This window comes from Lepisosteus platostomus, chromosome 1, assembly GCF_059453375.1.
Source record: "Lepisosteus platostomus isolate fLepPlt1 chromosome 1, fLepPlt1.hap1, whole genome shotgun sequence".
In the NCBI taxonomy this organism is placed as follows: Eukaryota; Metazoa; Chordata; class Actinopteri; order Semionotiformes; family Lepisosteidae; genus Lepisosteus; species Lepisosteus platostomus.
In genome coordinates this window covers 49,081,525-49,103,142 of record NC_142611.1, presented here as the reverse complement: position 1 = coordinate 49,103,142, position 21,618 = coordinate 49,081,525, and the positions used below count along the sequence as shown (strand labels likewise).

At 43.7% G+C, this 21,618-nt stretch overlaps 1 protein-coding gene across 3 annotated transcripts; it reads left to right on the top strand.

Moving 5' to 3' along the window:
* Positions 1-322: 322 nt before the first annotated feature.
* LOC148678032 (lysine-specific demethylase 3A-like) lies at positions 323-21,593 on the top strand. 3 transcript variants are annotated; one of them, XM_088630816.1, is made up of 25 exons: positions 323-867; positions 2,817-2,969; positions 4,500-4,607; positions 5,050-5,152; positions 6,097-6,221; positions 6,498-6,570; positions 6,950-7,215; positions 7,392-7,522; positions 8,537-8,784; positions 9,586-9,787; positions 11,107-11,321; positions 11,659-11,802; positions 12,507-12,605; positions 12,765-12,895; positions 13,238-13,436; positions 14,066-14,241; positions 14,554-14,817; positions 15,422-15,593; positions 16,587-16,677; positions 17,960-18,090; positions 18,185-18,304; positions 19,218-19,357; positions 19,807-19,983; positions 20,097-20,231; positions 20,837-21,593. In XM_088630816.1, exons 1-25 carry the CDS (start codon positions 712-714, stop codon positions 20,915-20,917), a joined length of 3,840 nt encoding a protein of 1,279 aa, XP_088486942.1. In that variant the 5' UTR covers positions 323-711; the 3' UTR covers positions 20,918-21,593. The 3 variants fall into 3 exon arrangements, with proteins under 3 accessions (XP_088486942.1, XP_088486938.1, XP_088486934.1); XM_088630812.1 differs by having other exon boundaries at positions 8,432-8,784; positions 12,510-12,605; XM_088630808.1 differs by having other exon boundaries at positions 8,432-8,784.
* The last annotated feature ends 25 nt before the right edge of the window (positions 21,594-21,618 follow it).

The following is a 21,618-nucleotide window of genomic DNA, read 5'->3' as shown; positions in this document are numbered from 1 at the left end:
AACAGTTTGGCGCAACACAGATGTGTCTGTAGTGGAATGACGGAAATTAAAAGCAGTGATATTGTAGATAACACGGTTTTCTTTTATCTTTCAGCTACAGATTTTGCGACAGGCACGTCTTTCCACTTTTTGCCCTATATGGTCTGTCACGACATCGCGCATTGATTTAGCCGCTTGTGATAATGGTCTACGGCTCCTCGGGGAGCCCTGAGTGGGCGTGGAAGGTCTTTTTTCTTCTGCCAATACAGTAGCCAATAATCTTCCAGATCAGGCATAAGGGACCCGCCCCCATACGGAAAAGATAACCAATAAGGACACGTTTAATTGATGTGTGGGTGGTGCCTGTAAAGAGCAGACAGCTGGCGAGAAGTGCTTGCATGAAAATTGAAGTCAAATAGCTACGATAATCAGAATCTGTTTAGATTGTTTTTGTGTGGGAAAAAATATTACATTCTTATCATATATTTGAGTTTATCCTAATATTAAGAAATTGGTTAATTTGAGAGGAGCGGGGAGAAAGTACTTATGAATTTGCAAGCCGTTTGATTCAAGTGAGACCTATCCATTGTGTACTTCTTTCGTCGAATGCTACCCGTTTAATTTCAGTCACCAGCTTAAGAACTCAAGTGGAAATGCGATTTTTATAAAGCGCTTTTCGCGTTCGGCGGACAGAGTGGGATTTCTTGAGCTGGGGGGTCGGAACCGGTACAAATGTGCAACAAAGCCCGGCAGATCCTCGTAGGAAGGGGGTTTCTCTGTGTGACCGGAGAGCTCCCCCTGAAAGTCGAGGAGATCGCGAAATGGGATTGGAAATCCGGGAAAATCAGAGCCGTGTCGCACAGGGATGTTTCAGACCAGAACCTGAAGGTATGTCGGACCCAGTTCTTTGAAACACAGTTCCTATTCTCCGTCTGAATGGCGATAGCTACAGTTTCAGAGATGTGGGTGCAGGCTGTCATGTTAGGAAGACAGAAGCGCACGTACAACTTCGTCCGAACAAGGAGCGTGTCGGCGTAACTAATTCGTGAGTCTGTTAACGTGGGATTTACACGTTTTGTTTTGCACAGAAAACCAGTGATGAAGTAACTTCAATTCACACCTCTTTTGTGCGACGTTTTTCAGGTCGCGCGGTGATAATCTCCGTATCCTCACAAGAATTTGAACATTAAAATATATTCCTTCCACCCGACAAATAATTATCAATTAGTAACAGTAATTGTTAGCAGTTTCGTTTTGTGTTTCGGTATTCCAAAATAGTACTGTTTATGAACCCGTGGTCATACGCGTTATCGATAGTAACCGTTAGAAAGGCTAGTTTGTGTTCTGTGTCATTTTTACTGTATGTTCTCACAAGGACAAATCTAGACCTACCGTGCCTATAGGTGAAGTCTAGTTGACGTTTGTTACAAATTCTTTGGGAACTTATTTACCAAAGCTGCTTTTATCTCGTTTCCTCTGATGAAATCGTATCTTTCACCTGTGAAGTAGTAACTGGGAGAGTCGGGGATAACTCGATGTTTGTACACTTCAACCATAACATTGCCATTTCTTCCTATAAAAAAAACACGCGATCCATACCTCTCTGCCAGGTCGTGGTTCAGGGATACAGCATCGGAAATGTCCATCATATGGAGAACTGAATGCTTCTTCTGGACAAACGTTACTGAACTGACCGAATTTACTGAATTTTAACGTCTCTGGGAACTTGAGTTTTAATGGAAAACTGGTATTGAATTTCCATTGGGGTGCTTAACGCCTTGGTATATTATCTTCTGTACTCACAGTTTGGAATTAATTACCGATAAATTTTCTTTTCTCTTAGAGTGTCTTGGAAACTTGAATTGTTTGTCCAGATTTCTTCCATTCTTATATAATACCTCCGTAGTCGCCTTCATTGTAATTTAGGACTAACCCCAGTTAAAGAATCTGGTTTTGAATCGCAAACATTTTTTTTGTAAGTCAAAATGTTTATTGATTAAATGTATCTTTTATTCGTTTCCATGTTACTGAACAATACCCAATTTATCTTGAAGAACGGTAAAGTAAGAACTGATTTCAGTGTGAGGAGGGGAGGGGGCTGTTTGCATCTTGATACTGCCTAATGGGATCTGAGGGTAACATTGTTTCCGATGAAGGGTGCAGCGTTTTACAGTATGTACTGCTGCAAATAAAAACAAAAATGCACACTTAAGTGCCAGCATTTTGCAAGCTCTTTTGATCATTTTTGATCAAGCCCACAAAGTCCAAAGTATTGAGCCCATAAAGATGCGGCACCTCAGTTCTAATTTGTTGCAATCAGGTAGTTTTGTTTGCAGTCATGCTCTTCTGTTCTAAGACAGGCCTCTTAACTTGCCTGTAGCTTCTCAACTGCTGTTCATGTGGGAGACGAGGAAAGCCAACCAAGAATCCTAACTCGGTTTCTCCCAAACTATCCCTTTTGCGTACCTTATTGGAAAACAATACATTGAACAAAGCACTTCATAGGTTTTTCTCCATTTGCATTGGTTAGGGAATTTACTTGACCCTTCCCATCCATTCAATCAATATCTTTTTGAAATGTCTTCTGATCACAAGCACCCCCCACCAAACCATAACACTCTGGACGGCAGAATTTGAAAGGTAGGTTGGTGTGAGCTCAGGAAACTCGCATACTCTCCTCTTCGCCCCGAAGCACGAGACGATGAGCTGCGCCAAGCTCCTGTGAAGCAGACAGCACCTAGGCTGGACAGAAAGGTGCTGAGACGCGGGCAGGGGGAGGAGACGAGGTGACAAGGCCAGGGGGAGGTGTCCTGATCTCTCGCGGATTCTCGCTGCAGGTGTTTGTGGAGTTCGACGAGCAGCAGCCGGAGAACCGGAGGTGGATCAAGGTGTACGAGCCCCTGATGAAGGTCTTCCTGGTGGAGCACACCCTGGGGCTGCATCGCCGGCAGCTTCCTGGCGAGACCACCAGTGTCCAGTGGCCGGCTGTGGTACGTTCACCGTTCACCGCTGCCTGGGGCTCGCGACCTGCGGTTCGCAAGAAAAAGGGTCTTGTAGCGACTCTCTTCTGTGGGTACAGTCCCAGCGGAGGCAAGTGAATTCGTGCAGTTTCAGACGATTTGTAGCTTGGCTAAATTTTGGAGGCTGAGTGGAGTATGGAGCTCTCCCTGTCTTCTTGTGGGGTTACCTCCAGGTGCTCTGGTTTCCTTCCACTATCCGGAGACACGCCTGTAAGTTCGTTAGGGAAAATTGGCCCTGGTAATGGTTTGTGCGTGTGTTTGTGTCTGAGCGATGCAGTTTCAGACGATTTGTAGCTTGGCTAAATTGTGGAGGCTGAGTGGAGTATGGAGCTCTCCCTGTCTTCTTGTGGGGTTACCTCCAGGTGCTCTGGTTTCCTTCCACTATCCGGAGACACGCCTGTAAGTTCGTTAGGGAAAATTGGCCCTGGTAACGGTTTGTGCGTGTGTTTGTGTCTGAGTGATGCAGTTTCAGACGATTTGTAGCTTGGCTAAATTGTGGAGGCTGAGTGGAGTATGGAGCTCTCCCTGTCTTCTTGTGGGGTTACCTCCAGGTGCTCTGGTTTCCTTCCACTATCCGGAGACACACCTGTAAGTTCGTTAGGGAAAATTGGCCCTGGTAACGGTTTGTGCGTGTGTTTGTGTCTGAGCGATGGACTGGCGTCCCGTCCAAGATATATCCTGCTTTGCACCTGTTGCTGGCTGGGATGGGCTTGGCTTCCCTGCAACCCTGAGTTAGTTAAAGTGGTTAGAAAGTAGATGAATGGATATGTTGTGTAGAGTTCCGACGTACTGTAATAGAAGCTTGGAAAGCTCTGTCAGCTGCTTCAGGCTTCCTTTCTGCTTCCCTCTCTTAATCCCTCTCTTAATCAGTCAGTCTTGAAATGAAGGAGCCACTTTTTCATAGAGATCCGTTTTAGAAAATATTGTTCTTCTTCATCTAAAATTGTGTGTATGTGTTTTGATCATTCTGTTACCCGTTTAGTCGTTGAATGTTTTAACTTCTGTCAACTAGGCCATTGGGTGAGTTATTTTTTCAAAAGGGGATTCCTAGTTCCTGCCCTGCGATGGACTGGCGTCCTGTCTAGGATGTACCATGCCTTGTGCTGGTTGCTTTCTGCGGTGGGCTCTGGCTCCCCTGCGAATTAGATAAAGCAGCCAGAAAATGGATGGATATTTTGCACAAATAAATTTGAACTGTGTTGCTTGGTAGGTGACAGTGGTTAGTTGCTGTGTGCTACATTCCTGAAAGTGAATACTACATTAGTAGGAAGAAGAGTAAACTATTCTGTTATACTTAATGTTTGTTTTCAGCCATTCAATGTAGTTAAAGTTAATATTACTTAAAATCTGACAGATTTTAAACCTGGTAATTTAAGTTAATTTAAAAATTGATCTTGTAAGAGATTTCTCACTCAAATATCTCCTTACAAAGACAAATACTGTATATTAAGAGGAGGGAGTGTTTATCTGCTAATATCGGATGTGTTTTATTTTTTGCAGGTTTTTAAGCCTCTAGTGGACATGATTGGACTAGTGCTTATTCCTGTGGAGTATCTCCTGATAAACAAGAGAACTTTCATTCCTGTAGGAACTGTCCAGCCTCTTGAGGTATGCTTACAGCTATAGCTGGGGCAGAAACTGCACATTACTAACTCTGCCAGTGTTGTACCGTTCCCATATTGAGCATCAGAAACTGTTGTTCCAGTGAAGGAAGGAGATCAAGAATTCAATTTTTATATACGAATATATCAATATTTTTTGCACAGAGAGCATGACCAAAAAGTCAAAATTGGTAATTAAGTAGGGCTATATTATCTGTAGATTAGGCATCATAACCTTTTGTACAACCAGTAGTGGATAAACTGGCATCATGGATGTTCACAAAATTACGTCAAACATGATGGTCCAAATGCTGTCTGCTTCTTTGCTAGCCTTATTAACTGTTTTTCAGCTTTTCTTGAGTTTATGATTAAGAATGCTTAATAATAAGTTCAATTGTTAAAGTGTTCAATGACAGATGAAATGCAGCAGTTATTTTTTCCCTTCCCAGAGATTAAGCTGCTTAGGGTTTTCTCTGAGGGACTTCCAAGAACTTCAGAAGGGGGTGAAAGCCTGGATTAAAAAGCACGCAGCCGTACAGCTCCTGATACGAGGTACTGTACATCCTCTTTGTTTCTTACCTGGAAGCACTGTGGTCATGCATAGTTTTCTGGTTTTGCATTGCGAAACTTCTGAAATGCATCTCCTGTGTTTGGAGCGTACTTCCAAATCTCATATCGCAGTTTATTTTTGCATTTTGAAGTGTGTGGGGATTTATTTATTCTTTCAAATGTAGTACCAATGTTACCATGTTTAAGGGCTGTGCTATTATAATCACTAGAAGGCCATTAGATACCTCACTTCAGTAAAACGTATTTCTATTCTGTTATCAGGCTGTCAGGCTGTCACGTTTTTATTTCAAAATCCCATTACAATCCTGTGTTACAGTAGAATTAATAAGCATATGCAACCAAATAATGACTTTTACACTCTCAAATTTACTCGAGTTTCCCAATACTTCTGGTCCCTTGAAATCACTGGGTCCAACGTTAACTATGTTTTGTTTAATATGATCAAATCTGGAATGGAATTTAACCCAAAATTAACATGTATTTTATTTTACACTTGGTATTCATATTAATGTGGTCCCGGCTAGCTCTGTTGGTAGAGCACGAGACTCATAATCTCAGGGTAGTGGGTTCATGTCCCTCGTCGGGCGCCAGGTCCTCCATGTTGGAGGTTGGGCACAAGGCAAGCAACCCTGTCCTGCAAAAAACAAAATGTTACAGAAACAGCTACAGGATGTTGCTGCCCCTACATGCCGGAAGGCATAACAGGCAAACATTTGTCCATCCATCCATATTAATGCCATGGTCAAATATACAAAATTGCTTGAATGTAAAGTTTTGACTTTGCGGTCTCAATAGTTTCGGAGGGCGCTGTAGCAGTTGGAACTACAGCAGGAGTAATCGAAGGGTTTTCACATGGGAATAAACTGGGGCGCATGTTGTGAAACTGTTGTCTTTTTTTAATTTGCCACATTTTTCCATGTTTGCAGGCAACAGAAGCCTGATTGGTTCCAAGATGAAACTGTATTGCGTGGACTCAGCCTGCCTGTGGTCTGTTGCTACTGTTGTCCAGCAAAATCAGGAGACGCAGACCCTGCAGGTTCAACACGAGCAGGTGACCCTGAAACTGAACTCCCAGTCAAATGTTTTACCATTCCCCCCCATCTGCAAGAAAGAAGTCCCTGCCTTAAAGAATATAATGTCATAATATTTGCATATTGCAGAGCACTATCATAAGTCAAGTGAACATTTTTCAGGTGTGAAAAAATCTTAACGATTTCTTCATTTTAGCTCTTTTGGTCAGATTAATAGTTTCGCATGTTTTCTTTTCGTTTTAACCGGGTTTTTTTTGTCCATAAATTAATGTCATGCCTGTCTTTTCTGTTTTCAGTCAGGAAGTATAGAGTGTGTAGACCCAGCTTTACTGGAAATGGAGCTCCTGGTTCATGTGTTGGACAGCTCAGGTACGAGTTTTCATGATCTTAAAATCTGTATGTTGGAAAGGGTTGAAATAAGAGGCTTTTTACGTTAGAAAAATATAATCCCGTGGACACAATTGCCCTCTTTCTGGAAACCTTTGAGAACAATAATAACGTAAGAGTCTGAGGCCTGTTCTGGGTTCTACCATGATAGACAAGCAGTGGAAAAGGAATGAATTGCAACTAAATTTGTAACTTCTAGAAGTGTCTTGTGCTTCATTTGTTTTTGGCAAAGAACACATTTTGAGTTCTTTATAACTGTTTTGGAGAATTGGGTGGTTTGCGGGGGGTTTTGCAAACTAGTAGTGCTAAGGAGGTTTGCGCCTCTGCCCTCGCAGTAACGATGGGATTATTTTGCACGCAGGAACCACAAACCTGAAGAGGAAACCCGACGAGGAGGCAGAAGGCCTTGATGCTAAAAAGAGGAAATCGAGCTGCGATTCTTCTCCGGGCAGCGAAATGCCAGGACCTCGCAAAGAGCCCCCCGCGCCTCCGAATCCTGACCCGGCAGATGCACGGGGAGAAGCCGCGGCTGACCCGGACTCGGCGTGCGAAGAGCGCCGGCCCGTTGCCAGGGAGCCCTGCGCTGCTGGCCCTGCCAAGACGGATGCAGAGCCCTGCAGCCTCAAGGTGTGTTGCGGTGCCGTGTGTGCCAGTGTGAGCACCGTCTCCAGGGAGCAGACTGAAGCGATTGGTGGGCTGGTGAGAACGGACCGCGTTTCATTGCTGTTCGGTGCGGAGGTGTCTTATTCCCTGGCTCGCCCTGTCGCAGCGGCTGGCTCACTGCGCGTGTGCTCTTGCTGCAGACGGTGCAGTCCATCCCCTCGCTGTCCTCGGAGGTGCTGGTGGGCAGCACGGCCTCCTCCCCCGCGAGCAGACAGCCTGGACCGAGCTTTGCCGATTCCCCGCCCAGTTTCCAGGCCCAGACACCGTGGGGGTAAGACTGCTTGTCCATCCTTTCTGTTTTTAATCCATCCTGCTTTATCCAGTACAGGGCCTCATAGGGTCTGAATAGGGAGTCCTATCCCAGCAAGCAGTGGCCGTGGCGGGTTACATCCTGGCCAAGATGCCAGTCCATCGCAGAGCAGGCACAAACACACACACGCTAACATCAGGGCCGATTTTCCATGAAGCCAGTTCACTTTAGAGCATGTCTCTGGACTGTGGGAGGAAAACCAAGCTCCCCAAGGAGACCCATATGAGCACAGGTGGAACATACAAACTCTACGCAGATAGCCTCCCAGGTCTGGAATTGAACCCAGGGCCCCAGTGTGGCGAGGCAGCAGTGCTAAGTGCTGTACCACTGTGCTATTGTGCTGCCCCCTTTTGTAATCCATTGTTCTTCAAAACATTTCAAACCACACGTTGCAATACACATTTCATTTATACAGGGACAAGTGTTACCTGAAGCTACTCTTGCAAATAAGAACATGAAACCTCAAAAATATTATGTGATAGAATTACATGTCATGCTTGACACTTTTGGACATAGTATTGATATACTGAGTTTGTCTTCTAGATGTTTTCAGGATATACATGGCTTCTTCTGTGGTAGCAATCATTTGTGAAATTGCTACCATGTCATTTTTAAATTGCAATTGTAGCTGCCTTTGAGGCTTTTTAAATTCACCTATTGAATGTATTCGCTACATATAAAGATATTAAGATTCTGTATTTATCTCTTCTGGATGTGACACCGTAGAGCTATTTAGTAAAAGTAGTTAAGTTGTTTGTTCCAGAGTTAAAGTAAAAATATAAAAAGGAAGTTGATTTTTTTTCCACCCTCAATTTTTTTATAAAATTTACAGCCCCTTCCTGTTCTTTCTCTTATAATTTGACATTCCAGGAATGAAACTACCGATGGAAACCTGCTACAGAGCAGAATGACGCAGAGTGTTGCCCATAATCCATTTGAAGAAGCCTTCAGCTCCTTTTTTGCCCCCAAATCCAGCTCTGCCTCTGCCGTGAAGGGCAGCCCTCCCTTTCAGGAGCTCCGAAACCTGCTCACGGCCGATTGTCCTAAAACAGCTGGACACCCCGCGGTCCTCCAGAGCCTGTCCTCTCCCACCGCTCAGCCCTGCCTTCCCAAAGCAGAACCGGGAAGGACGAGCCCGGACAGGGTTGATGCGGACCAGGGACCGAGCCCGAGGGACGACCTGAAGTCCTTGCACGCCAGCGGCAGTCCGGTTAATACGAATGGTATGTTCTGTATGCCCACCCTTTCCCTAATATGAGCTTTTTGTTGTTAGTCCATTTCAAACATTGTGTGTGCAGCAGGACTGCTGTGTTTTCTAGGTATTGTATACCTGTAGTGTAGTATAATACTTCCCACTTCCTCTTACACGCCCGTCGCCAACCCAAGAACTTTACTACTAATATCTCACGCAAGCTTATTTTGATTTTTAATTTGAATTTGCCTCAAAAGTGCAGTTGCCTTTTCCTGGCAGGAATTGATGATCGTGAAACATGGAGCTCTTTCTTCTCTGCTTTTAGTTTTGTGTCTGAAACGCTCATGAGGACAGTCTAAATGTGTGACTTCCATCTCTTGTGTACACGCAACATGCAACACGACACTTCGGTTGCACCACAGAACCAATATGTAAACTTGTATTTTTCTTGTGCAGCATTTCTAAACCTGTGCATCCTGCCCATTTCAAATCTGATGGCATGCTGGTGTAGTGCATGCTTGAACACCGGTTCAGTTTGTTTGTCATATGCACAAGTGCGATGAAATGCTTATTTGCATGTATTGTATGCTCCAATACAAAGACATTAAGGAATCACCAAAACCTAAACACAGAACGGCAGCAGCACCAGCAGCAAGTTAAATAACATACAGCTTTAGAAAAGCAAGAGTAGGAGAGAGACGCAAAAGACAAGCAGTGTGAGAAGAGAAAAAACACATGAGTGTGAGTGTGAGCAGGACCGTGGTATTACTGGGCTGTAGACAGTGCAGCGTGGCCGCTCCTAATCGAACGGGCGATCTGTCTTTCCCGGCAGCGCTGCCACCGAATTCCATTCTGAACGATGCCGCCGCGGTGGAGAGGCTGCAGCACACGGGCGAGTCCTTCCTCCAGGACGGCTCCTGCAACAGCATCGCGCCGCACCTCCACAAGTGTCGGGAGTGCCGGCTGGCCAGCTACCGCCGCAGGAGCAGCCAGTCGGACACCACCGTCTTCTGCCGCTTCTTCCTCTTCAGGAGGTGAGCGCTCCCCTTCCCTCTTCCCGGACCCGCCGGGGACGCAGGCGCTGGTCGGGAGTGGATCCCGAAAAGAGAGGCTTTGATTTCTTCTGTGAGGCGAGATGTTCTGGCACAGGGTTCAGGAGTTGAATGGGACTTGTTGTCAGGGGTGAGCAGTAGAGTTGAGGTGTTTTTTGTTATAGATTGCTGCCAGTGCGGAATCTATTGACCCTCTGATGTGGACAGGGTGCATCTCTACAGCACAGTGTCCCTGGCCAGCATACTGTGGTATAGGTTTGGGAATTTTGGTCCAAGGGGAGGAGTGTGCCATACTGGGGCACCATCACCATGTACAACAGCAATATGGTTTTCCTTAGAGGTCTCAAATCTCAGCACGGCTGAGATGCATTGCTAAGGTTTTGAGATATAATAAGATCATGCTACAAGGTGGTTATACTACCATCAGGAAATCTGTCACAATGTTTTGAGGGCAAGAAGTGTAATCTTCTTGGTATTTTGATAAATCAGTTGATTTACAGGTGTAGTGACAGACGTTTGGTTTTGTATTACCAAGGCAGTGTTTTTCTTTGTCTTTTTGGGATTGTGGTTCAGATGTACTAGAATTTATAATGGAGTATTACTTTCTTGAGGCAAACTACTTTCATAAACTGAGTACTTCGGGGTTTCTGGGCTTTGAAAGGTTATTGGATATTATGGTTTTGTTATTAGATAGTAAACCTGTGATACACGGGCCGGGGTTATGATCATGTAGGATATAATTAGGCTGTTACTATACATCTACTGTAAGTAGCAGTAGCAAATGTATTAATGTTTAGATATCATGAACTCCAGTGTATATGCATCAACACATTAGCCAAATAATAACATCTCCAGTGTGAATCTAGAAGTCACGCGAAACACCAGATATTGAGATTGTTTTAAAACCCAACTTTATCAGGCTTTCATTGTAGTCCAGTTTTAGAAGTATTGCATTTGAGCCTGAAGTTGTAATGTCAGTATATAGTATTCTTTTTAAGGGATCTTTGTATAAAAATGCTTTGGCACGAACACGTCTTTGATAACAACTTCTTTATATAAACTCATACAAAGCATTTTCCTTGAATTCACAGACTTTTCTTGCATTAAAGACGTAATTGATACAAACCGAATTTCAGTGTCAATTTTCACTTGACAAAATATAATTTTCCTATTTAGTCTGTGTTTAAGGCCACAGAAATCAAGAGTATAATTTAGAGTATTCCTAAGAAAGGAGAAGTGGTCTTGAGTTCACGCTGTGTGCTGGGTACTGATGACGTTCACAATCTCCCCTGTGTCTGCAGGCTTCAGTTCACAAAACATGGTCTTCTGCGAGAGGGAGGTTTCCTGACCCCCAGTAACTATGGCCCCGACGCCCTCAGCCTCTGGATGCCAGCCAGGAGCCGCGTGAAGGGCCTGGACCTGGACACTGCCAAATACATCCTGGCCAACATTGGGGATCAGTTCTGCCAGCTGGTCATGCAGGAGAAGGAGGTCATCTCTTCCATACAGCCGGATGGTAAGTGTAAAGTGACATAGTGTGAGCAGATGCAGCTCCGTAGACGCACAGGGCAATTGTCAGCTGCAGTGTGGGAGTAAAGGAGATGTTGAAAGTGAACCACAGTTAAACAGGACTATAAGACTTATGATTTCATGATGTGTTAGACTTCTACCTTGTAGCAGCTTGAATAAGGCATAACTGTAACATTGCTTACATAGTGGAAAAGCTTAGTGCGTGACAGATGTTAAAAATGAAACTGATGTTATTAGTTCCAGTACTCGCTCAACTGAGCCTTCATTTCACTGATCGTTTATCTGTTTTCCTTATGTGTGATTTGATGTGTTTGTTTTCCCAGTGGCGATAGTATGGAAGCGCGCGGTCTGTGGAGTGCGGGACATGTGCGATGTGTGTGACACCACTCTGTTTAACATCCACTGGGTCTGTCCTAAGTGTGGCTTTGGGGTCTGTCTGGACTGCTTCAGGAACAAGAGCAACAGTGGTAAAATTCCACTTCTATACATCTTCACACACAAAGGAGTTTACGGATTTGAGCACAGGACATAGATCAGGATAAGTCTTTCTCCGGCAAAACAGTACTTGAGTGCCATAGAATCTGCTCAGCAAGGTTTCAGAAAAAAAGTAATTATTCTAGATCCAATTCTGACGTCCATGAAGTGTCCGTTTCAATGTATTTTTAAAATGTAGCAGATTGAATAGCAGATTATTTATAGGCAACAATTTGAACTTTAAATTTTAAAATGTGCTATATAAATCCTGAGAATTATTAGGGAAGCAGAAAAACCTAGCAGGAACTGTTGTGAACCATGGATTTCTTGCATAAGCAGGACACGCTGTCTGAAGGTGGATGGTGTATAAACAGATGTGTGGAGGGTTTACTTTGTCTTCAATCAGTAATTGTGGGGGAGATCCTAAAAACATTTTACTGATATTTTTGGATAATTGTTGCTTGAATTTGTAAAATAATAGTTTTCAATGTCATGGTTCACAAAACTGACCTTCCCCCAGTGCTTTCCAAAATGTATTAAATAATTTCTTAAAGTTAGCTTTTTTTAAATTGCTATTCTTCATCCCATGCACATTATCTACATTACATGGGAGATAAAAATGTTTTTTGTGCATTCTCACGAGTGGAACAATACATCCTTTGCTTTCTAAATCATGTGTGACTTTGGTTCCTCCTAGCAGAGGGAAGAAGTTCTCTGTTCTCCTGGATGAAGTGTGTGAGAGGACAGCCACACGAACTGGACCACTTGATGCCAACACAGATCATTCCTGGAACAAGTAAGAAAAAAATATTGTTAATTTTTTTTTTTTTGACAATCCTTACCATGAATCAGAAATGTGTCTTGTAATTGCTGTAAAGACACATTTCTTATGCAACTGGGTGTAACGTAAGCCTGCATCTGTCAGGCCAACTCATTTGGATTTTTTTTTTTGCAGCTCTCTATGATTTTTGTGACATAGTTCATTCTGTGAGAGGGAAATGGGGGATTAAGGCAAACTGTCCGTGTTCCAGCCGCCACACGAGAGCGACTTCGAAGCCACTGCTGAAAGAGGAAAGGAAGCCCCAGGTACTGGATATACTGGAAAATTAAGGAAAGGAGCACAATGTGAAGTATTTAGAAGTGGTCTTAAGAATGGACTGTGTAGGGGATGCCAAGTGGCTAAGGTGGTAAAGGCAGTCACCAGTACCCTGTGATTCGGCATGGGCCATGCCACCAGCTGTCTGTCTGGGACAGCTGAGTGAGGCCAGGAACACCCCAATCGGCAAGATCGGGTGGGATTTAAAATAAGTTATAATTATTGTGGACAAATAGCATAACGCAAGTAGATGAGACTTGACAGGTGCTTAACAGATTTATGTAACTAATTCACAAAAATATTATATTAAAGTTGTATTATTTTCTCCTTAGAATATAGCCCTATTAGCAAATCCCTTGCTGGACTCCTCACTGCGTAACAAGTCCACAGATGCAGTTCCTTCCACTTCAACCAGTGCTGCTGTTGTGACAACTTCTGATCCGGTGGGCAGACCCCCAGCATCCCTCAACCACACGCCCCTCAGCTGGTTATCTGCACTGAGCAGCCACAGTGTGAATAAGGAGAACAAGGGTAAGGTTTCGGAAAGGTCACACGATGAGCAGACTCAACTCGGAACAAGCCACAAACACACAAGTTTTTGTCTGTGTTCTCTGGAGCACTGTATTTCAGTCCTGGACTTGAAGTACTCCTGCGCCTGCAGGTTTTTGCTCCAGCCAAGTTCTTAATTACATACTAATTTCTTTCAGTTTTCCTTTTGAGACATTAGGTGCATTTGCTTTCAGTTCTTGAAAAGCAGAATCTGCAGGACTTCAGTAGAAGGGCAAACACTGATTCACTGCAGTAAGTAGTTGTCTGACACAACATCATTCCCACTTGTGTTGATATCATCATCCTCAGTTGATCGCCTTTTAAGAACTGCTTAGTCCAAAATAAGTGAGTAAATTCTTAATTATTGAGGATGGACTAGGCAAAGTACTGTAGACCGAAGTTGTCGGAAACACTACAGGATGTTTTTGAAATCAAGAACAGAGTACAGAAAAAAATCTACAGATCCGTTACAGGAACTAATTAACACAAGTGATTAAGCGGCTCAGATGGAACAAAAACCAGCAGGCACTAGGGTGTTCCAGGAAAAGGACTAAATATCCGATATTTAGAGGAAGCCAGTTCTACACTTATTTGCATTGATTCTCTCACAGGGAGTAATCTCATCACTCCTTCAACTAATGAGCCCAAACGCCACAACTCCTCATCACCGCTCAGCTCGCTGTTCATCAAACCTTCCCACAGCCTGCAGACATTCAACGGTTCGGTTTTAACATCGGTGACCAACAAGAACACGGGGAGCCTCCGCAGCCTGCTCAACGGAGAACAGGTACCTGCCCGGAGCCAAGCGCAGGGAAGAGAAGAATGGCACTGACAAATGTCCAGTTCGAATCCTAAAATTTCAAGGAGACACTCTTGGCACGATTACGCACCAAACAGAATCAAAGATGGTTTGAGTTTTTTTTCAAAACATAGGAAGCAGTCTTCTATATTTCAACGTTTCATTAATGGATCAAATGACTTGTTAGAACAATAAATCCATTTTAAAGTTGAGGCGGAAGCCCCGCACGGAGAACTTTGTTTTAACAGTTTTGGTATTGTTTGTTATATGTCCTACTAACGGGTTTCAATTTTTTTCCAGAACGAGACAGGAACGAAAAGCACACCAAAAATCCTTGACGACATCTTTGCCTCAATCGTGCAAAGCAAAGTCCCAGGCGAGTCTCCGTCCAGACGGACCGATCCCAGAGACGCGGTGTGTAAGCCGAGGTCCGTGCTGAACCCCAGTGTGGTGAGCACAGACGTGCCTCACTGCTGGCTCTGTGATGGCCGCCTGCTCTGCCTGCAGGACCCCACGCACAGGAACAACTGGAACATTTTCAGGGAGTGCTGGAAACAGGGACAGGTGGGCTGATGTTTTCTTTTTTGGGGATTTTGTTTGGGGTGGTTTCTATTTTGAATATCCCAGTTAGTTTTCATTGCAAAACTTTCGACCCTGTTTTTTGTTACACAACTCACAAAATGTGAAGAGAATCAACGTACAAATCCATTTTTGGTGCTCAAATTCTTTGGTTAATTCAACATGTACCACGCAACAAAGGTTGAGCTGAAAGACTTATCATCCCACTTTTGCAAAGTGAGGATGTTATTAAAGGAGTCATGGCAGGGCAGTGGTCAGCATTGCTGCCTCATACCGCTGTGGCCCAGGGTTCAGTTCTGGACGAGGGGTGCTATCTGTGTATGGAGTTTGTATGTTCTTCTTGTGTTCACATGCTTTTCCTCCCACAATCCAAAGACATGCTGGTAGGGAATTTGCCTTCTGAGAAAACTGTCCCTGTTGTGAGTGTGTGTGTTTTTGTGTCTGCTCTACAGTTGACAGGCGTCCTGTCCAGGGTGTACCCTGCCTTGTGCTCTTTGCTTGTTGGGATAGGCTCCGGCCCCCCTGTGACCTTAAATTGGAAGAAACCGTTGTCTTACCCATTCTGGTCTTTGTCTCTCTTGCGGCTCAGCCTGTGATAGTGTCAGGGATGCACTCAGTGCTGAACTCAGAGCTGTGGAGGCCCGAGACGTTCAGTGAGGAGTTTGGGGATCAGGAAGCAGACTTGGTCAACTGCCGCACGAACGCCATCCTGTCTTCCACCACGGTGGGCGACTTCTGGGACGGCTTTGAGAACATATCACGTACGTTCCTGGCATTCAGCTTTTAAAATCGTTATTGGCAGCCATTCTTTATATGTAGAACCTTCACTTTCAGTGATTCAGAAAATACAGATTGTCTTGAGCTATGAGATGTTGCAATACAAAAAATAGAACTTGACCTACAGCTCAACTGTTGATCTGTCAGTACATATTTTAAGTTTGGAATACCCCATTGGTTTTTGTTTTTACTAACCTACTTTGGGATTTCCAAAATTCAATCAGTTTGGCTTGCTGGTGCAACCCGCATTCCAGCACAGGACGAGTGGGCATCATGCTTGCTCTCTTTGGAAGTGTTTCTTGCAGTCTGAGCCCCTCAGAACCTGCAGCAGAGTAAGCATCAGCTGGAGCAATGAAGTCACAGGGGATACTATAGTGCGGAGCAGTAGCGCTGTGGCTAAAGATCTGCGCTTGTGGCTGGAAGATTGTCAGTTCAAATCCCGTGGCCAGCAGAGGAATCCTACTCCGTTGAGCCCCTGAGCAAGGCCCTTAACCCAAACTGCTCCAGGGGCACCGTATAAATGGCAGACCCTGCACTCTGACCCCAAGCTTCTCTCCCTGTCTGTGTGTCATAGAGAGGAAGTTGGGGTATGCGAAAAGACTGATTCCTAATGCAGGAAATTGTATATGGCTCATAAAGTGATCTTATCTTACACTGTTGTGTGGCTATATAGCCAGACTACAGGGCTCATCCTGCACACAAAAGCTATACAGGAGACCTTGTTTCTTCACCCCCCGCCCCCCACCCCCGAGAGAATTTTATTCTATGAAAATGTGCTGTTTTATTGGTGGTATTGTTAGATCAGCATCAGAAAATAACATTGAAGGTGTTTGTAAGTGTAGCGCCTCATCTCCGGACTGAAAACCGTCTACACTCCTCCTTTCCCAATGAGCCCCTGCTCTGCAGGCGTAATGTGCAATGCTTTGCTGTGGGTGGCTCGTGTGGGTGACCGGTGTGGGGTTTCGGGGGTCTTGCAGGGCGCCTGAAGAATGAGGAAGGGGAGCCCATGGTGCTGAAACTGAAGGACTGGCCCCCCGGGGAGGACTTCAGGGACATGATGCCGTCTCGGTGAGCAGGCTTTTCTTTACGCTTCATTCAGCACAGAGCGCAGAACGATCTGCAGACTGCATGTGCTAATACTGCCGTCGCAACAGAAATCAAGACATGCAATAGATCACTTATATTATTTTCGTCAACTTTTCCTGTAGGAATTTCTATCTCATATTGGTTTTTGTGCCCCATTGTAAGCAGGAGACTGGGGAATTCAGGGCTATTTTTCATTTCATTTTACACCCTTTTAAAAATGGTAAAGCCTCAGTGTTTGTTTTTGAACAAAGTGAAGATGGATGGCTGTTAATCATAAACTAGGTCTAGGTTTCTGGTATAATGTTACATTTTTATTACACATTGTTCCTGAATTAAACATGTCAGGTGACATTAGCAGGACTAGATTTATCAATTAGAAAGGTTGTGAAGGAGAGGTAGACATTCAGTCCATCCATGCTGTTTTACGTTACAAGAATTTATTTAATGTCATACATTACTATACAGTATAGCACTCATTTTACTGTTGTGTAAGGCAGGACCTGTCAGTACAGGTTTAAGGCAAATTATTAGTTCACCTGAAAACTAGCCAAGTGGCTGGGACAAGGGTCTCAAAAGTGTTTATCTAGGGTTATTTAAGGTATTTGTATTTTATCATTTTTAATACTTTTAATTAACCTAAGGAAAGTGTAACCCAGCTGCCAGATCTGGAGTGTCAAAATTGGGTTAGGCCACCAGAGGGTGGTGTAGAGACCCTCTTGAAGTGGAGAGAAAAGAAATTGTCCCCGAAAAAGCATACTGGCTTCACTGTTTGGAAGGCAGTTCATCTATATAACTTGAAACTTTCCTTATATGGTTCATTCAGATTTAAGAAAGATCTCAAGGGTAGACAAGCACTGAGTAAAAGTTTAGCAAGAACAGGAGAAGGGTCTTTACGAGTAGGAGCCTTGGTCATTGCTGTGTCTGCCATCCAGTGAGGCAAGGAAGTTGGTAGAGCAAGTCCATCCAATTGGGATTGACTGAGTCGAGTTACTTCTATTCACTAAAGACCGCGAAGGGGGCAGGCGTGTAAGAGGCAGACCAGATTCAGGTGGGAAGATCGTATTTACATCAGTGTTGGTCCATCCTCTGCTTAATTCCCCTAGAAGGTTTTTTTATGTGCAGATCCTCCACTCTGTGCTATCAAACAAGGGAGTGTTTTTCTCACAGTCCGCTAACACTGAAAGCTCTCGTTTCTGAGATACTTTTGTTTTTAAAGTTTTTGTTTTGCACTCTCGAGTGAAGCCAAGCTCTCTTTGTCCTTCAGGTTTGACGACCTCATGAACAACATTCCTCTCCCAGAATACACCAGGCGAGATGGCAAGTTGAACCTGGCGTCCAGGCTCCCAGAGTTCTTCGTCCGGCCTGATCTGGGTCCGAAGATGTACAACGCCTATGGTGAGTTCTGAAGCTTTAAAATATCCCCTTCCTTCTGAACTGGATAGAATTTCACAACATAACTTACAGAAAAAATGACGTTCTTGCTTTTCAGGTCTTATAACGGATGAAGACCGCAAGTATGGCACCACCAACCTCCATCTGGACGTGTCTGATGCTGCCAATGTCATGGTGTATGTGGGGATCCCTGAGGGAGAAAAAGAGCACGAACAAGGTAGAAGCACTGACAGCGACACTGAGTCTTTTCTAGAATTTTCCGAGTGAAGAGCCTTTTTTGATTGTTTGGTGATTTCATCCACTTGGCATAAAGATGTTTCCTGTTCAACATCTTAAATTTCATTTTAGCTTCAATGTATCCTTGTTTCCGTACTGAGCCAGAAGCTGTCCCAAACTATACCACTTGTATCGCATTTCCTTTCCTTCTCCTCAGTTCTGGTTTTAGTAGATTTATTTCCCTTACCCTGTCTTTGAAAGGCAATCCCCTGAAAATCAGGAACCATTCTTGAAGCTCTTATTTGAACTCTTTCCAAGGCTACAATATCATTTTAGTGGAATGGTGACAAAAGGGTGAGCATGATATTCCTGACCTAAACAACCTAGAACAATCTGTATAAACCCCCAGATACTTCTCATTCATAGCCTTCAGCAGTGCAGAATTACCCACGTGATGTGTGTAGTATGTTTGGGTCACTTTGTACTTGTCTACTCAATCCATGATCTTTCCAAGTCTGCTGGAGCCTCTTCTGTCACCCACTCACCTGTTTTTGTACCTTCAAAATGAACTGGCTTGCTATGTGTATCAGAGCCTGAATAGTTGATGTTGGTCGAAGCTGGAAGAAGAATGTTTTATAGCAGTCCAAAGGGCTACATGCACCCGGAAATGTGCCCTTTAGCTTCCTGTTCCATCCTGCAGCTATTCACTTGTTTTCCTCAGCCATTGAATAGCAGGAACTAGTTTTCGTAAAGCGGCACAAACGTAATGGAGAATCTATTATATGAATTTAAATCCAGACTTGTAAATTAAGTTTTATTTATATTCATTCCTACATTACATTGTGAATTTAAGTAAATAGCCGCATTTTAGCGATTTTTTTTTAAATAGCATTTCAATGATCTTCCCCACCCAGCTGTGCTGCAGACGATAGAGGATGGAGACGTAGATGCACTGACCATAAAACGGATGGTTGAACTGGGGGAAAAGCCCGGAGCTCTGTGGCACATTTATGCAGCCAAGGATACGGATAAGATTCGGCAGCTGCTTTTAAAGGTAAAAGGCTGGTTTATCATGGGATTTGATTTTGGTTGGCGTGAAAAACTTTCATGATTGAAGTCTGGCATGACTGTATGTTCACAGATCGAGTTGTATTGCATGCAGTTGGTTCAATTTTCATGGCTGAGTAACTAAACACCAGCGATAGAAACATGTAACTGCAGATTATTGCGGGTGTCATGAAATGTCCAGTAGTAAAGTATATCGTCATCTGCGAAGTGTTTTTGCTGTAGCTCAGTGATGAAACTTCGGTGGTGACTTCTGAGCCCTGAAACCATGTTTTTCCCAGCCTGGTCCCAGGCCTCGTTTCACCAGAAAAGTAAAGATAGGGTTTAGCTGTGAAGGGGCCAAACCACCAAACCGTTTCAGGGATAACCAGCGAGGTCACTGGATCTTTCAAGTCCAAGATGTCCAGAGGTTTGAAGTGGCGGGTGGTGTGTCTCCAGGTGGCCGAGGAGCAGGGAGAGGAGAACCCGCCAGACCACGACCCCATCCACGACCAGAGCTGGTACCTGGACCGGGTGCTGCGCCGCCGCCTGCTGCAGGAGTATGGGGTGCAGGGCTGGGCCATTGTCCAATTCCTGGGGGATGTCGTCTTCATTCCTGCCGGGGCGCCGCACCAAGTAAGAGCCGGGCTGGCACTACCTCTAGACGAGTGAGCGCATCGCTGCACTGCACTCTGGATTTTAATGGCAGGCACACTTGTTTTTAATAACTTTCTGCTTCTTCCCCCAAGGTGCACAACCTCTACAGCTGCATCAAAGTTGCAGAAGACTTTGTTTCGCCAGAACACGTGAAGCACTGCTTCCGCCTTACTCAGGAATTCAGATACCTCTCGAGCACTCACACCAACCACGAAGACAAACTGCAGGTAATTCTGCGCTCGCCACAGCCTTACCCACTGCTCTTTACTGTTTTACCTGCTGGTTATTATAGCCACTTGTGTATTGACATGTTATTTTCCATAAACGTTATTTTGTAAAGAATCTTTTTTGAGGGTGGCCCAGTGGTTAGTATCACTGCCTCACAGTTCTGGGGCCCTGGGTTAGATTCCAGACCTGGGTGCATGACAAGAAGAAAATAAAAGCTAAGTGAAGTGTTAGTATAAATAGAAACACTACAGGTTATATAAGTTGCTATTAATTCTGTCCACTTTGTATACTTCAATATGTATATTATGCACATATAATACAGTATGTACAGCAGAGGATGCAGCACAGTCATTCCACATTCCAGACCTTGGCTGCCATCTGTAAAACCCCATTAACTACTGTATTCCAGAGGCAACGAAAAGCTTCAGAAGGTCTATGTAAAAAGCTTAACACCAAGTTTGTGAGTTTGTTCAGTTGTGCTTCATGTGATTTTTAATTTCTTTAGAGAATTATGTTGCTTGCTTGAAAATAAAGGAAAACTCAAATGAGAAAAAAACTGAAATCAGTCATAACCATCTCCAATCGACTATTTTTTCCCTTGCAGGTGAAGAACGTGATCTACCATGCAGTGAAAGATGCAGTCTCCATGCTTAAAGCCCATGATGTTATTAAGCCTTCTGATTAAACCTCCAGTATGGACTGTTGCACTGTGCTTATGGCAGCTATGGTTGAGAAATTCCTAAAGCATCATTAAATTGGAAGAGTGGTTGTTTCTGCATGGTTGTAATATACTTTATTTAAATTGCTGATATACATTCAGAGTACAGATCTGTGTGTCCTACGTTAAATATAAACTGAATATTTCAGAAGTGATGTTCGAGTACAGTTGCTTTTTATTCTGCTTAAACGTGGCGATGCAATATGCAGTGATTCAGAATATGCTTACATGTAAATGGATGGACTTGTATCATAACTATACACTCTTCTAGCAAAAACTACAGTATTTAAATGTAAGGGGATTTTCCGCTTTAAGTCTTGGTATATATATATAAATCTTTTGGAGGAAAATAATTTATTTTTAAAAGGAAATGTCTGGGTTCTTAAACTGATGTAGTGAAACAAAGTGGCTTAATAGTCCCAGAAATCTGCTACAGTATTTGAATTTAAAAAAAAAACACTGAAACATGGCAGTTCAAAGTCCTAGCACTTTATAAGTTTAAATAAATTTTCATTGTGATGACTTTTCAATGAGGTTATTGTGCCAATGTGTGTTTTTTTAACTGTTCAGTATTAAATACACATATTTTGAGAGCAGTACAGAAAGTATTCTGAATGTTCTGAATAAATGTTTTTAATCTGTTCTTTTTGTTTTTCAAAAAGACATTT